The sequence below is a fragment of the Colobus angolensis genome, unplaced genomic scaffold (assembly GCF_000951035.1).
Source record: "Colobus angolensis palliatus isolate OR3802 unplaced genomic scaffold, Cang.pa_1.0 Scaffold230, whole genome shotgun sequence".
Classification (NCBI taxonomy): domain Eukaryota; kingdom Metazoa; phylum Chordata; class Mammalia; order Primates; family Cercopithecidae; genus Colobus; species Colobus angolensis.
Genome location: NW_012115489.1, coordinates 4409340 through 4423359, shown reverse-complemented (window position 1 = coordinate 4423359; position 14020 = coordinate 4409340). Strand labels below are relative to the sequence as shown.

The window sequence follows — 14020 nt, the reverse complement described above, 5'->3', positions numbered from 1 at the left end:
CAGTTAAGAACAGTAATGGCCTCCATTTGCTGATCTCCTACTGCACAGTTATTACTGTGGCCAGGCGCTACCCACATTCATTAATCCTCACAATCACCATCACTGTCCTCATTTTACAAAGGAGGAAACTGGCTCAGAGAGGCTAGGAAACTTGGCCAAGATGACACATCCAGCCAGGGAAAGAAGATTAAAACCCAGATCTCCTGGGCTAAAACCCTGGCTGACTCCGTGGTTGTCCAATCTATAGCCGCTACCCTCCCTCTGTGATCCCAAAGTAATTCCAGCATGGGTGGGGCAAAAAAAGGTATTTTCCCAGTGGTCCAGGTCATGACCTGAACTGTCTCTATCTAATACTATTGATCTCTAGGAATACAACTCTCAGGAAGGACAAGAAAACAACAGGAAATCCTGGAAACATTACTAAAGGTCATCAACTTCAGAGCCTCTCCTAGAAAACTTGGGAAATAAAAGAAAATCAAGATCATGGGTGGAAGTGTTTGTCTTCTAGTAAAGGAGATTTAATCTATTCCCCAGGAAATGAGAAGAAAGGGCCACAGAGAATTTGCATACTTACTGGAGACAAAGAGAACGATGCCTTCTATGCCTTTACTGACATTTCCTTGACTCGCCTCACAATAGATATTTGTCCCTCTATTCCGAATGAAAGGCACACTATTCAAGTTGAATGCAGTTACATGTGGATCAAGTTGTTCTCCATGAATCTGTTTCCCTTCCAAATAACAGGATACATTATTTTGAATGTTCCTAGAAACATAACAAATGGTAACATTGGAGCCTTCTTCCACCAGCTTATCTTTAGGGAAAACGAACAATATACCCTTTTCAAGAGAATCTTGTACTGCAAGAAAAAAAAAAAAATAGCCAAGTTAGAATCACACTCAAAATTCAAGCCTCTTAAAACAAGCTATCCATTTGCCTTCAGCAGATAACTTTAGCTTTTTCTACCTTCTGGAGAAAATAGCAACCTAAATTTCTCTGCCAAACCTCTACCCTTTGGTGAATGCAAGACAATCCTTTCCACCACTGTTCCTATTGTTACACTGATACCACTGTTGTTGCTCTTACTGCCACAGACAGCACATTACTACTACCATCTGAAGATTGTGTGATTGCTATTGCTGGGTTATTGTAACTGCTTTCTATCAAGTCCCAGCCCTGCCCGAGGCCATGTTAAGTGTGTATGTACAGCATCTCATGTCGTTCTTAGTATCTTATAACAAGGGGTCAGGTAGGATTAGCCAAAGTTTGCTCAGTTAGAAAGTGGCAAAGCCACATTCAGAATGGCAAGGTCTATACAGCTCCCAAATCCCTGATAATCCCTTCATTATACTGGAGATCATATCTCTTCCTACCTTCTCAGAAATGCCAGTCCCTCAAGTGTGAGGGGTCTTTTAAAAGTTCATATTTTAAAGCTTTTTAAAAATCCAACCTTCGAGTGATTCTCGTGCCTCAGCCTCCAGAGTAGCTGGGACTACAGGCATGTGCCACCACACCCGGTTGATTTTGTGTATTTTTAGTAGAACTGGGGCTTCGTCATGTTGTGCAGGCTGGTCTCGAACTCCTGAGCTCAGGCAATCCGCCTGCCTCGGCCTCCCAAAGTACTAGGATTACAGATGTGAGCCATGGCACCCAACCACTTACTATCTTTTTAATATCTTTCCCTGCGGATGTGTACTCCTTTCTGTAGTAGGATATAATGGTTAAGCACATGACCTCTGGAGTTAGACTGTCTGGGTTGGAATTCCAGCTCCAACACTTAGTGGCATGGTGACCTTGCATGGCTTCTTTAACCTCTTAGTGCCTTAGTTTCCTTTTCTGCGAAGCGAGGATAAGAAGTCCTTTTATAGGACTGATATGAGAACTAAATATGTATAGTACTTTAAAAAGTGACTAGGTCATAGATTTAATTCAATTATTATTATCTCATTATTATTATTAGTTTAATTGGAGCAAAAGAAACTGACAAAACCCACTCTAAATTTTAATTACAACAAAATTAAATTATCAGTATTAAAGAATATTTAAAATATATTTATCCATAATCTCATCTTCACCACTTTCATTTATCCATATTCCGCCTCCCCGCCCTTCAAGTCCCGACTAGATTGGTGGGGATTACAATTTGAGCCCACCATCTATTGTTTTTTGGTGTGTGTGTGAGAGACAGAATCTCGCTCTGTGGCCCAGCCTGCAGTGCAGTGGTGTGACCTAGGCTCACCGCAACCTCTGCCTCATGGGTTCAAGCAACTCTCCTGCCTCGGTCTCCAGAATAGCTGGGACTACAGGCGCCCATCACCATGCCCAGCTAATTTTTGTATTTTTAGTAGAGACAGGATTTCACCATGTTTCCCAGGCTGGTCTTGAACTCCTGACCTCAAGTGATCCACCCGCCTTGGCCTGGGTGGGGATTACAGGAGTGAGCCACCATGCCCGGCCTTGTTTTTGCAAATAAAGTTCTATCAACAAAGCCCTCTCATTGGTTTACACACTGTGGCTGCTTTCACACTGCAGTAGCAGAGTTGAATAGTCAAAACGGAGACTGTATGCTCTGAAAAGCTTACAGTATCTCTTACCTGTCCCTTCACAGAAAAAGGTTCCCAAACTCTACTCTAGATGCATACACATTTTGTGTTGCTCAAATAAATACATATTTACAATTTATGTCTTGCTTTGTTCACTTAACATTTATAATACACACACTTTACATGTTTTGAAAACAAATACAAAATTGCCTGAATCTGCACAACTATCTCAATGAGTAAGCTCAGAAGTAAGACTTCAGACTATATCTTCCAGTGCCAAGTTTCACACCTGTGTTTTTTAGTTTCCATAGGAGCCAAAAGAAAATAATGTCAGTGTCTACCCTGGGCTCCTCAAAGGAGATTTCCACTATTTGACTATTGCTCCTCATTAAAAAATATATTAACCCTTTTCACTGTTGTAACCACCTCACTTCTTACCACTGACTTCCTCCCAGGAACTCCAGTTGCTCCAGAAATTTGGCTCAGGGAAACTGGCATCGTCCATCACACTCTTTATTCTTACAAAGTGTGTGGCACATTCCAAAGGGAGTTCCGATTCCCAGCTCCAATGCAGAACCTGGTTCCACTTCACAGTGGTGCTGTAATTCCCCTAAAAGCAAAGAGGAAAAAATTGGAAACACATAGCCATCTTGTCCTATAAAATAGCTTGAATTGACTTATCCCAAAGCACAAACCTAAGACCTCAATGCAGGTCTACAATATGTACCAGTGAAGTCTATTTCTGCTAGTCAATTCCCCATGTTCTGATGCCTCACATGGGAGCCAGCTATGACCTCCTGCCTTTTGAAAACTCAGCTTCCAATCCCTACCGTCTTCCAATTCCATGGGACTCATGTGGAACAACTAGGAGAGAAGACAGAGGCTACTCAGGTCTTGGGGGAACAGATCAGAGACAGAAGGTGTTCACTATGCCAGTCCCAGAGAATCTGCTAAGAAAGTTCTTGAAAAGTAGAGAATTAACACAGTCATCCTTTTTAAAAAAATTGATTTTTTTAAAAAAATATTCATCTTTGGTAAGATTTGGATTAGGATGGTCAAATCTCTGTCAAGAAAGCAGTCTTTCATGGCACAGCAGAAGTTCCATTTTCTCTCGGAAGTTGACAAATGGCTCTCTGAGTCTCCCTTGGTTTTCTGTCTCTTGTCCTTTCAGATATGGTGGCCACATGGACCACACTCCATCTCTTGGGCTCCATCTGTCAGACTCTTAGGTCCTGAAGATGTCAATGACACAAAATGTCTTACACTGTTCTCTAGGAAGTTTGTCTAAGTTGAACTGTAATTTGGGCTTTTGACACAGCCTTTAACCTTCATCTTTCTGAGATGCCAGTGTTTCCATTCTCGAATTCCACAGGCTTCAATCGTTCCTTTACACCTTGCCCTGTCATGCAAGGCCTTCTATAATCTGGCTCCAACCCAGCAGTCCCTTGCAGGAATCATCTCTCCAAACATAGCGCTTCCTCCACACTTCCGGATATGCCTTATGATTTCAGACCTGTCTTTGCTCAGGCAGTGTCTTTGGTTTGGTGTCTTCCACTCCCTGCTGTGTGGGGATCTGCCCCGTTCTTCAAACCCAGGTTATGCCCCTTCTCCTTCATGAAGCCTTTCTTGCTCTTTCATCTGCATTCCTCTTGTCTCCACCCCTTCTGAGGCCCTCCTATATACTGTGGCTAGCTGTTGGTATATCAGTTGTGACTCTAGCATGGTCCTGAGGGAGCAAGAACCACACTGTCTTCTTCACATGCCCCATAGCTCCAGGTCTCCTCAGTGTGCCTCCTCCAAGACCCCTGTTTCCTGCCCCACAGCTGCAAGGTGGAGACGACACACACTTGACACTTCCTGGGGGAACCTGAGCTCGAGTCTGCATCCATGTTTCTACAGGAGAATAATAAGTCCTCAGTGAAGGGGATGGGACAAGTCACATGTCACACACTGCTTGGAGTTAGCAACTCGGAGGCCTTCTTCTATTTATGTCTGCCCCCTGTTCAGGTCACAAACTTGAACCAGTGCCCCTGACAGAATTAAACCCAGCCCTGGGCTGAGAACATCCCACCCAGGGGGCATTTAATTGTGGGCTTTCTTTTTCACTCTCTGCAGACTGTGGTTTTTTAAATGTTTATATTTGATTTCCCATTTATTGCACTACTTTATTCCTAGATCACAAAATATGTTCCTTTAACAAGTTGTGAGGTCCTGACCCATGAAACTCTCACTATTTAACATGAGCAATATCAAGTACATTTTGCTTAAATACTTTTAAAATTCAAGAGCAAATATCCCAGGACTTTGAGAGGCCAAGGCAGGCAGATCATGAGGTCAGGAGTTTGAGACCAGTCTGACCAACATGGTGAAACCCCATCTCTACTAAAAATACAAAAATTAGCCAGGTGTGGTAGTGCGCACCTAGAATCCCAGCAACTCAGGATGCTGAGGCAGGAGAATCTCTTGAACCTGGGAGGCAGAGATTGCAGTGAGCTGGGATTGCGCCACTGCACTCCAGCCTAGGCAACAGAGTGAGACTCCATCTCAAAAAAAAAGAGCAAATATTTCCTCTCTTCCCCCCGACCCCTGCTAGAAGGAAGTACATCAACCTCACTCTAATGCCAACAAGTCACAGACTGAATTTTACCTCCCTTCTCTCCCTCAAACGCAGCTGCTTCTCTCACCCGCATCTGTGCTTGGCTGGACCTCACAGCTCACTTCTCTCACCTGCATCTCTGCTTTGGCTGGACCCCACAGCCGCTTCTCTTACCTACATCTCTGCTTTGGCTGAACCCACAGCTTGCTTCCTAGTGCTCACACATTCCTTTCCCCAGTTCCCCACCACACTCTGCTGTGCGGCTATTCAAATCAGAGCTTGCCACTTCCTTTGTTCTTATTGCCCTTGGGATAAAGAAACAAAACCTGAGCATGCACCTCATGGTCCTGTGCATCAAGGCCTGCGCCCCCATCCCCATGTGCTCAGGGATCCAGCACCACAGCCGGCTTTCAGGCCTGGAAATTTCCTAGCCCCTTCTCTCAGGGCCTCTGCTCATGCCTGTTGGGTCTGCTCAGAGCACTCGTTTCTATTCTACTTGCGAAATTAACTTCAATCCTCTTGGGATATTTGGTCTCAAACAGCCCTTTGTCCAAATTGTGGGAGAAGGTGAGGCGTAACCCCAACCTCATAGCATTTCATCAGTGATCTGCACACACAGCCCATGTGTAGAATACCCTATTTGTGTGTTCAACTCCTCATTCTTTCCAGCGGGCTCAGCGCTGACATTCCCACACTGCGCACAATGCCTGATCTGGGCGCACAGTCTAAAACTCTGGACTGAATGATTTAATCATTTCATTAATAGGCAATGAGTTGTATTTCCCCCAAACGCTATTTATGTGTGGAACCTGTTTAACCTCAATTTCTGCTTTGTGGTCTTTACAGCCGTGTTAATAGAGGAGATAAAACTTTTCCCCAATTCAGTGATTTTTTTTCCTTTAAATATGATGAATTGTCTTTGGGTCATTTCATTCATTGAAGCGGTAAGTTTAATTTGACCCTTGCAGACATCAGCAAGTCACAAGAAATTGACACACACATTTACGCAAAAGTCTAACAGAGGTCACTGATTTGTTACTAAGACGTTTGACTCCCACACCTGGCTTCCTTCCAAGCTTGAGCTCTTACTCTACTTTGTCTTCCTATGCCATTGACAAAATCATAAAGCAAAGGGAAGGGGGGAACCATGACCCAGGAGGGCAGGACCATGCGGTTCAGGGTTCCAAATGGCCAGTGCCATCCAGGAGACAGCTCAGTGCCTCTGGTCCAGCTGCAAGTAACTAAGTCAAGGCGCTCTTCCTTTGGCTTGTTTGGGAACAGAGGTGTCTGAGACATTGAGTCCAGAAGCTTCACCCTATCCCCCAGCACGAATGAGAGTACCCTGTCAGACTTGCACTACAGGGAACTTCCCTGTATAAGGGAGATTTTGGTCTAAACAGAAGCAGCCCTCCTCCTTAACTGGAGGAGGATCTTACATTTCTCCTCAACTTCAGGTATGAGTGATTCAGACAGCGTTTCTCAAGGCATCCTCTATTCCATAGGACATGAGCCCACCGATGGCCTGGGGCTGCATGTGACTGTCATCCCTTTCTGGGCACAGGGGTGAAGGATGATTCCCACCCTGCCTCTGTCACCTGGAGCAACACAACAAACCTCTCTGTGCTGTGGTTTCTCCACTGTTGTAGTCAGGCTGGGCTGAGTATTATGAGGATGACACAATAGACAAGGCAAAACTCTACCCTGAAGGGTCTTGAGCCCTAGAAGGTTACAGAAATAGTCTATACTAGCTGCTTTCCCTTGAAAAGAGGACTCTTACGGGAATCAAATATGAAAACAGATATGAACAATCGCTTGTTAGGAAAATAAAGAAAAAGATCCACTTGGTCAATGGCTAATATTACTTTTTCTAACAAAACAACAGATATGAGTTACCTTTTGGAAAAACAAAGAATGGGATCCATGTAGTCTACAGTTAATGTTATTTCTGCTAACGGTGCTAAGTGCTAGTCTTCCACAATTCCTCCAGCCATCCACCTCAATTTTTTTGTGTGTGGATAATCCTTAGTCTCAATATGACCTTTGCTTCTATGTTTTACTCGTCCCAAATTACCAACGAGTGTTCCCATTAAAAATACAAAAATCAGACTCACTAATATAAGGTGGGATAGTGGAAAGATGTGTTGATAGAAGGGAGTAAACAGCTACATACAAGCATCGCTGTTGTTGAAAATCACCATACCAAGTATCATTGTGGGAAACTGTCCTTTGAGAGGTAGAATTATAGACTTGATATGAATCCTAAATGGACAGAGTCAAAATTTTATTAAACTTGCTCAGATCTCAAATTTGAATAATGAATATGGAAAGAAACTGAAAATGTTAAAATTAGTGACTTGTATGCTTTACCAAAGGAACTATCCATGCTGTGTCTGTGTACCCAAAGCCTCCACTACCTTGGTGAAGACTGGAGCCTGGTTGAGCTGACAGAGGGCCCAAGTATAGTCTTAGGCTTCTCTTACCTGCAGGAAAATTCTCAGTTCCCTTCAATGAGAAAACATTCCACTGTCCTTAAATATCCCATGAAAATGACTGAACATTATGTGCATATAGATTACTCTAGTTCCCAGATGAGAAACGGAAATCATTAACCACTAATGTGTCCCAGTGCCCTAGATGGGGACACCTCAGGCAAAACTGACCTAATAATCATTTGAACTAAGTGAAAAATCCACCCCAAAGAATTCAAAGACAAAAAGAGTGTGAAATTCAGTATTTTCTTAATTTAATTTGTTGTGGAAAAAGCCACATGTGAGGCAACAAAGGACACAGGAAATTACTCAACAACATGGCTCCTTGTTGGATGGAACATTAAGTGCTAGTACTTACTTTTCCTTGCATTTCAGCTGTGTACAGGCCAAGAAACTGTCAGGATGCTACATTCAAAAGAAAAATGTTGCCAAATGATTACATTTTATTTAGGAAAATCTCTGGGGGACAGAGAAGAAAGAGGTAGGAGGAATGAAATGGTTAATCTTCGTGGCTCCCTGGAATCCAGTATTCATGAGGGCAGACTCAACAGTCTTCTTAGAAGACAGACCAAAACTGAGAAAACCTATTTTCTTAGTGCATCTCATCCTACCTACCTATCCTTAACTGAAAACATAGAAATGTAATTGTTTCGACAAACTGTTTAGAGCTGCTAATGTTTCCAAAACGAGAATTTTTCAGATGTTATAAAAGAAAGCCATGGTATCTTTTTTTTAAAGATAACTTTTTAAAATACTGAGCCAAAAAAAATTACTTACCACCCAGACGACATTGGATGTTTCAATCCTACTGATCTGGATCTGAAATACCATTTTCAATTCCTGATGATAAGGAAGGTTGTGGACAGTCCATTGTAAATGCAAACTCTGATGTATAGAATTGGTGGAAACTTTAAGTGACACAGGAGTCAATGGTAAACGTTCAGCCAAGACTGAAAAGATCAAAATGAAGTATGAAATAATATTTAATAGGAGCATGATTGAAGAGTCAGAAATAATTAAACCTTAATATCATCATTATTTAGCTCTGGAAAATATTGCTCATATGTGCATCCTGGAATCAGACACTTTGGAAATGTGGAAGAGAATTTGGAAATCACTTAGCAGACACAGAAATTAAGATCTAGATGAATGAAGTGACTTGCTCAATAATATACAGCAAGTTCATACATTGATAAACAGGTAAACGAAACAGAAGAATCCTTTATTGGACAATCTAACTGGTTTGGAAATTTATAACAAGTCTGAAAAAAAGAAAGGGGACTTTTTCATGGAAATGTTATATTTCTGAAAATCAGAAATGAAAGTTTCCTTTTTGAAAGTCAATATTTTATAGTTTGGTAAAAGACTACAATGTGGGAGCATGTCTTATCTGTAGACATGGTCATTTATGTCTCAAGGTATTTAACTTAAAAGATAAAGATTAGCAAGAATTAACTGAACTCTTTCGATGAGACCAGCAAGATACCAGACATTTGATGTGAAACAAAATAATTGTGACAAGGTTCCTAGCTCAAAGAAGGAAGTTAGTTGGAGAGACATGATGAGCTCATGTGAAATAGTCCAAGAGATTGGAATTTTAGACCAGTTAGTGGTATGACACAGTCTGTAAAAGAATAGGAATTCAAACACGAAACAGGTTTGCTGAAGTTGGTGGCCTTGGGAAGCAGCAGACTATCTCTTAGGCTGACTGCATAAACCACCAATGGCGCCACTGCAAATGGTTGCAGACAGAGGTTTAAGCAGATATATCTGCCACTAGAGACAGAATGTATCCTGACTGAGTGAGTTAAGTCACTGCTAATTCTTAGAGAAGAACAAATCATGACTTTCCACTTAAGAGGAGAAAAACACCATATAGATTGGAAAATAATTGTGTATTGCTGATTCAACTATTTCAACTGTGAGGGTATCAGAAGTAAACTGGGAGTGGTACAAAGGTATTGAACAGATAAAGCCTGTATCGATAAAATCAGCTGCTATCTGATGACCTATGGCATAACAGATATCACCTTTTAAGCATTCAGTTTTCTAGTTTCAGGGGGATTTCCCCTCCTCATTTGAACCTCTCTAACATTAAGTTTAAATGGTAAGAGACTATCTCATTTTGACAACAAAAAATGGAAACAATTTTCAATACTGAAAAAATGTCCCCAAACTGCCATTCTACACATGCTATTTTTCTCATAGGGAAGTAAAAATAACAACGAAATTGAGCACATGTTATTGACCAGGCACAGTGCTAGGGCCTTTACTTACACTGTCTCATGCAATGCCTACTACAAAACTGTTAAACAGCAATTTTTCAGATAAGGAAACTCAAGCTCAATTTGGGTAAATAACATATACAAAGCTATGTGAAATTAAATAGGAATCTCTCTAATACCAACACCTGTGTCCCCCTTTACTGTCCTCCAACTGTTAAGACAGAAGCATTGGCCCAATCAAAGTTTGCATGAAATGGAATGTCTGAGAAGTATTTTGCATGGCGCCAACAACAAAGTCCTGCCATGGTCAGGACACAGGTGACAGGATGGGGCTCTGTATGGAGCCAGATAAACTGAGGAGTATCCCTGGTGGATACAAGACAAACATGATGTTTTTCATGTGATTGGACCACACAGTAAAAAGCTTCAGATTCAAATGGGGCATAACCTCAGAATTTGGAGGAACACCTCAGACAACTCATTCTATGAAAGTGAGATGAACAAGAATGCCCATAAAAGGCAAGGGAGCCACAATGGTTACCTTCCCAGAAAGTTACCTCGTGATATTTTGTAAATGTGATGCTGGGAAGGGCTAGGGTGATAACTATAACTCAGTGTGAATTCCACGACCGTGAGTTTGGCAGTGGGTCCTTAGATCTGAATCCAGAGTATGAGCAACAACAACAACAACAAAAATAGCCAATAAAATAAACAATTCTGTGCATTGAATAACAATATCAAAAAAGTGAAAAGACAACCTATAGAATGTGAGAAAATATTTGCAAATCATATATCTGATAAGGTTCCAGTATCCATACTATATAAAGAACTCTTACAAACCAGCAACAAAAAGACAAAGAACTCACTTTAAAAATAGGCAAAAGAGTCTGGGCAACATGGAAAAACCCTGTCTCTACCAAAAAAAATACAAAAATTAGCTGAGTGTCATGGCACATGTAGTCTCAGCTACTCAAGAAGCTGACATAAGAGGATGGCTTGAGCCGGGGAGACAGAGGTTGCAGTGAACCGTGATCACACCACTACACTCCACCTGGGCAACAGAGTGAGACCCTGTCACAACCAAATAAAATAAAATAAAATAAGTCAAAAGACTTGAATGAACATTTATCTAAGGAAGATATACAAATGGCTAATAAGCAAATGAAAAGATGTTCAATATCATTAGTCACTAAGGAAATTCAAGTCAAAATCACAAAGAGGTACCATTTCATATCCATGAAAATGGCTATAATAATTTTTAAAATGGAAATAACAAGTGTTGGTGAGGATGTGGAGAAATTACAGCCCCTGTACAGCCCCTGTAGGATTGTAAAATGGCTCCACTTTGTTGAAAACATTTTGACAATTCTTCAAAAAGTTAACTCCAGCCTGAGTGACAGAGTGAGACCCTGTCTCCAAGACAAACAAGTTAAAATAGAATCACCATATAACCCAGCAATTCCATTTGTAGGTAGATATCCCAAAGAATTGAAAGCAGGAATTAAAACAAATAATTGTCCACAAATTTGCATCAGCATTATCCACAACAGCCAAGACGTGGAAACAACTGAGACTTTCATCAGTGGATGACCAGATGAATAAACTGTGGTATATACATACGAAGGACTATTACTCAGCCATAAGAAATTGAATACTGATACATGCTACAATTGGATTAACCTCACAAACATCATGCTAAGTGAAAGAAGCCAGATACAAACGGTTTTATACTGTGATTCCATTTGTATGAAATTGCCAGAATAGTAAGTACCATAGAGACAGAAAGTAGACTGGTAGCTGCCAGGGGCTGGGAGAGAGGGGAATCAAGACTAACTGCTTAAGCAGTGGTTTCCTTTGGGTGTGATGAAAATGTTTTGCAAGTGAATCAGGTGATGGTTGCATAACATTGCGAATGTACTAATATTGCTAATTTACTCACCAAATGAGTATCATGAATCAATGTCACTAATTACTCATGATAAAAATGCTTGCATAACACAGAAATTGAGTTCCCATAATCCTACTCTTTTATTCTATTGCCAAATTTAAATCATATATATTTTCATTGGATTTTCCCATACACTTTTAAAAAATGTATTGGAATATGTACCCCATTTTATGATTTTTAAAGGACATTTTTTTTTAATCCCATAAAGGAAAGTAAAAATAAAATGTTAACAGTCATTATAACAGCAGTTATTTCTGGATGATGAGGTTGAGTGATTTTAATTTTCTTCTTTATACTTTTTGGTATTTTGTAAATGTTCTTCAGAAACATGTATTAGTTTGAGAATCAAATAATAAGTTATATTTTAAAAGAAATACTTTGTTAAGCTATCCGATTCACTCCACTATAATCATACCTCAGAATTCCTCCTTAGATTTCCTAAGCCCTTGTTTGGAGCAATGATTGCAACATGCTGTAAGAGTCTGTTTCTGTGTCTGTCTCCCTGCAGACTGTGAGTGAAACAAGGTTGGGACTCAGCCTTACTCAGCTTAGAGAAACCAAGACTAAGAACATACCAGTTATGGGAAAGACATTCAGTGATTGGTTGCTGAATGAATGAGTCAACTACCAGTCTAAATTTTACTTCTGGAAGCTCTAGACAAAAGAACTCTTTATATTAACATACGCTATCAGTGAGTGCTGAATGACTCAGGTGCTCGAGTGACGTCAGTCAAAAATAATCTGGTTAAAAGCAACCTAGGACTTCCTTGGGAAACAGTGGAAAATGCCAAGGTTAAGTCAGAGAGATCGAAGAATCATAAAGATTATTAAACCCAATCCCATTATTTTTCAGATGAAGAAATTGAGGTTAAAAAATGGGAAGTGACTTTGCCACAGCCGCACAATCAGACCAGAACCTAGGGCTCCTGGGTCTCTGTCCAGCTCTCTTTTTATAATGCTGGAGTGTGGCCAAGAAGGCCAGATTTGGGAATCAGACCAGGACTTAACCACATACTCTCCTCCCACTTTCCCCACCCTGTTTCTCTGACCATCCATAACACTACTCAAGGAAATAAACCATTGTCCATTCATAAGAAGGTTTATCATGCAGCAATTAAAAATAATGTTGTTTCTAGAAGAACATTTAATATCAAAGAAAAAAACTCATCATATGTTGTAGTAATTGTTTTAAGTAATAAAAAAATCCTGAGTATACATATACTATAATTTAACTTTTATTTAAAAACACACTATGTATTTATCTCCCTATCTCTGTCTGTATGTACATGTACACAACAGACAGAGGAATATATTGCTGCAGTCATAATCTCTGGCTGATGGAAACATGTACCGAGGGTTAACTGAAGAAAGTCTTGGCTCTTCCTTGTTGATTGGAGAAATTAAGCCAGGTTACTTGGAATAAATCCTCAGCAGAAATTGAGACAAGAAATCCGAACAGTACAGGTCAGAGCAAAGACAGGATTAATTACCAAAGAAAGCATGCTTGACAGAGAAAGCTGGAAGCAGAAGTGAAGATTGGTTGATAGAAAAACAGGGAAATGCATATCTGATCTAAATAAAAGAAGCTGAAAGCATGAGCAGCAGAGCTTACTCTGAGAGCAGAGTGGCTTGTACATAAAAGGCACATAGTAAATAGTGCTGGATCAGAAAATGAAACTTTACTAGAGAAATGAGCTGGGCTGAAAGCTTAGCGTTAGATGCCTGGGATTTCCTGGAGACCCCGTGTAACTGAGTAACTCGTTTTTCAAAAAAAAAGAGAATGAGTTACTATTGTTTTATTATTTTCTCTTTTCCCCATTTCCCTCTGTTCCCCACTTCCTACTTAGCCCTTTGGAAATGCAATTATAACCTTTTATCTCCCCTTCACCAGACACTCCCTACAGGGCAAGTTCATCTATTAATAATGATATGCTTAGAAGCTCCAGAGAGGAACTCTCACCCACCAGGAGACTGCCTTGAGAGATAACAGTTCATTTACAACCCAAAGTATGCCCACTGTGAAACTCTCTCCCACCTGGAGAATTTTCAGCCACCTTAGAGTCTATTTCTGCCCATAAGGATGCCAACTCAGAAATAATACCACACATCTACAGCCATCTGATCTTTGACAAACTTGACAAAAACAAGAAATAGGGAAAAGATTCCCTATTTAATAAATGGTGCTGGGAAAATTGGCTAGCCATAAGTAGAAAGCTGAA

The 14020-nt window shown here is 40.6% G+C and overlaps 1 protein-coding gene across 1 annotated transcript in view; it reads right to left on the bottom strand.

The window, feature by feature from the left end:
* Positions 1–14020, bottom strand: part of OSMR (oncostatin M receptor) — a 94892-nt gene that overhangs the window by 56414 nt on the left and 24458 nt on the right. Inside the window, exons 3-5 of the mRNA XM_011944396.1 lie at positions 8406–8578; positions 2982–3153; positions 575–859 (exon numbers count right to left, since the gene is read on the bottom strand). Of these exons, the coding sequence (XP_011799786.1) occupies positions 575–859; positions 2982–3153; positions 8406–8578 (630 nt within the window). The remainder of the gene's footprint in view (positions 1–574; positions 860–2981; positions 3154–8405; positions 8579–14020) is intronic.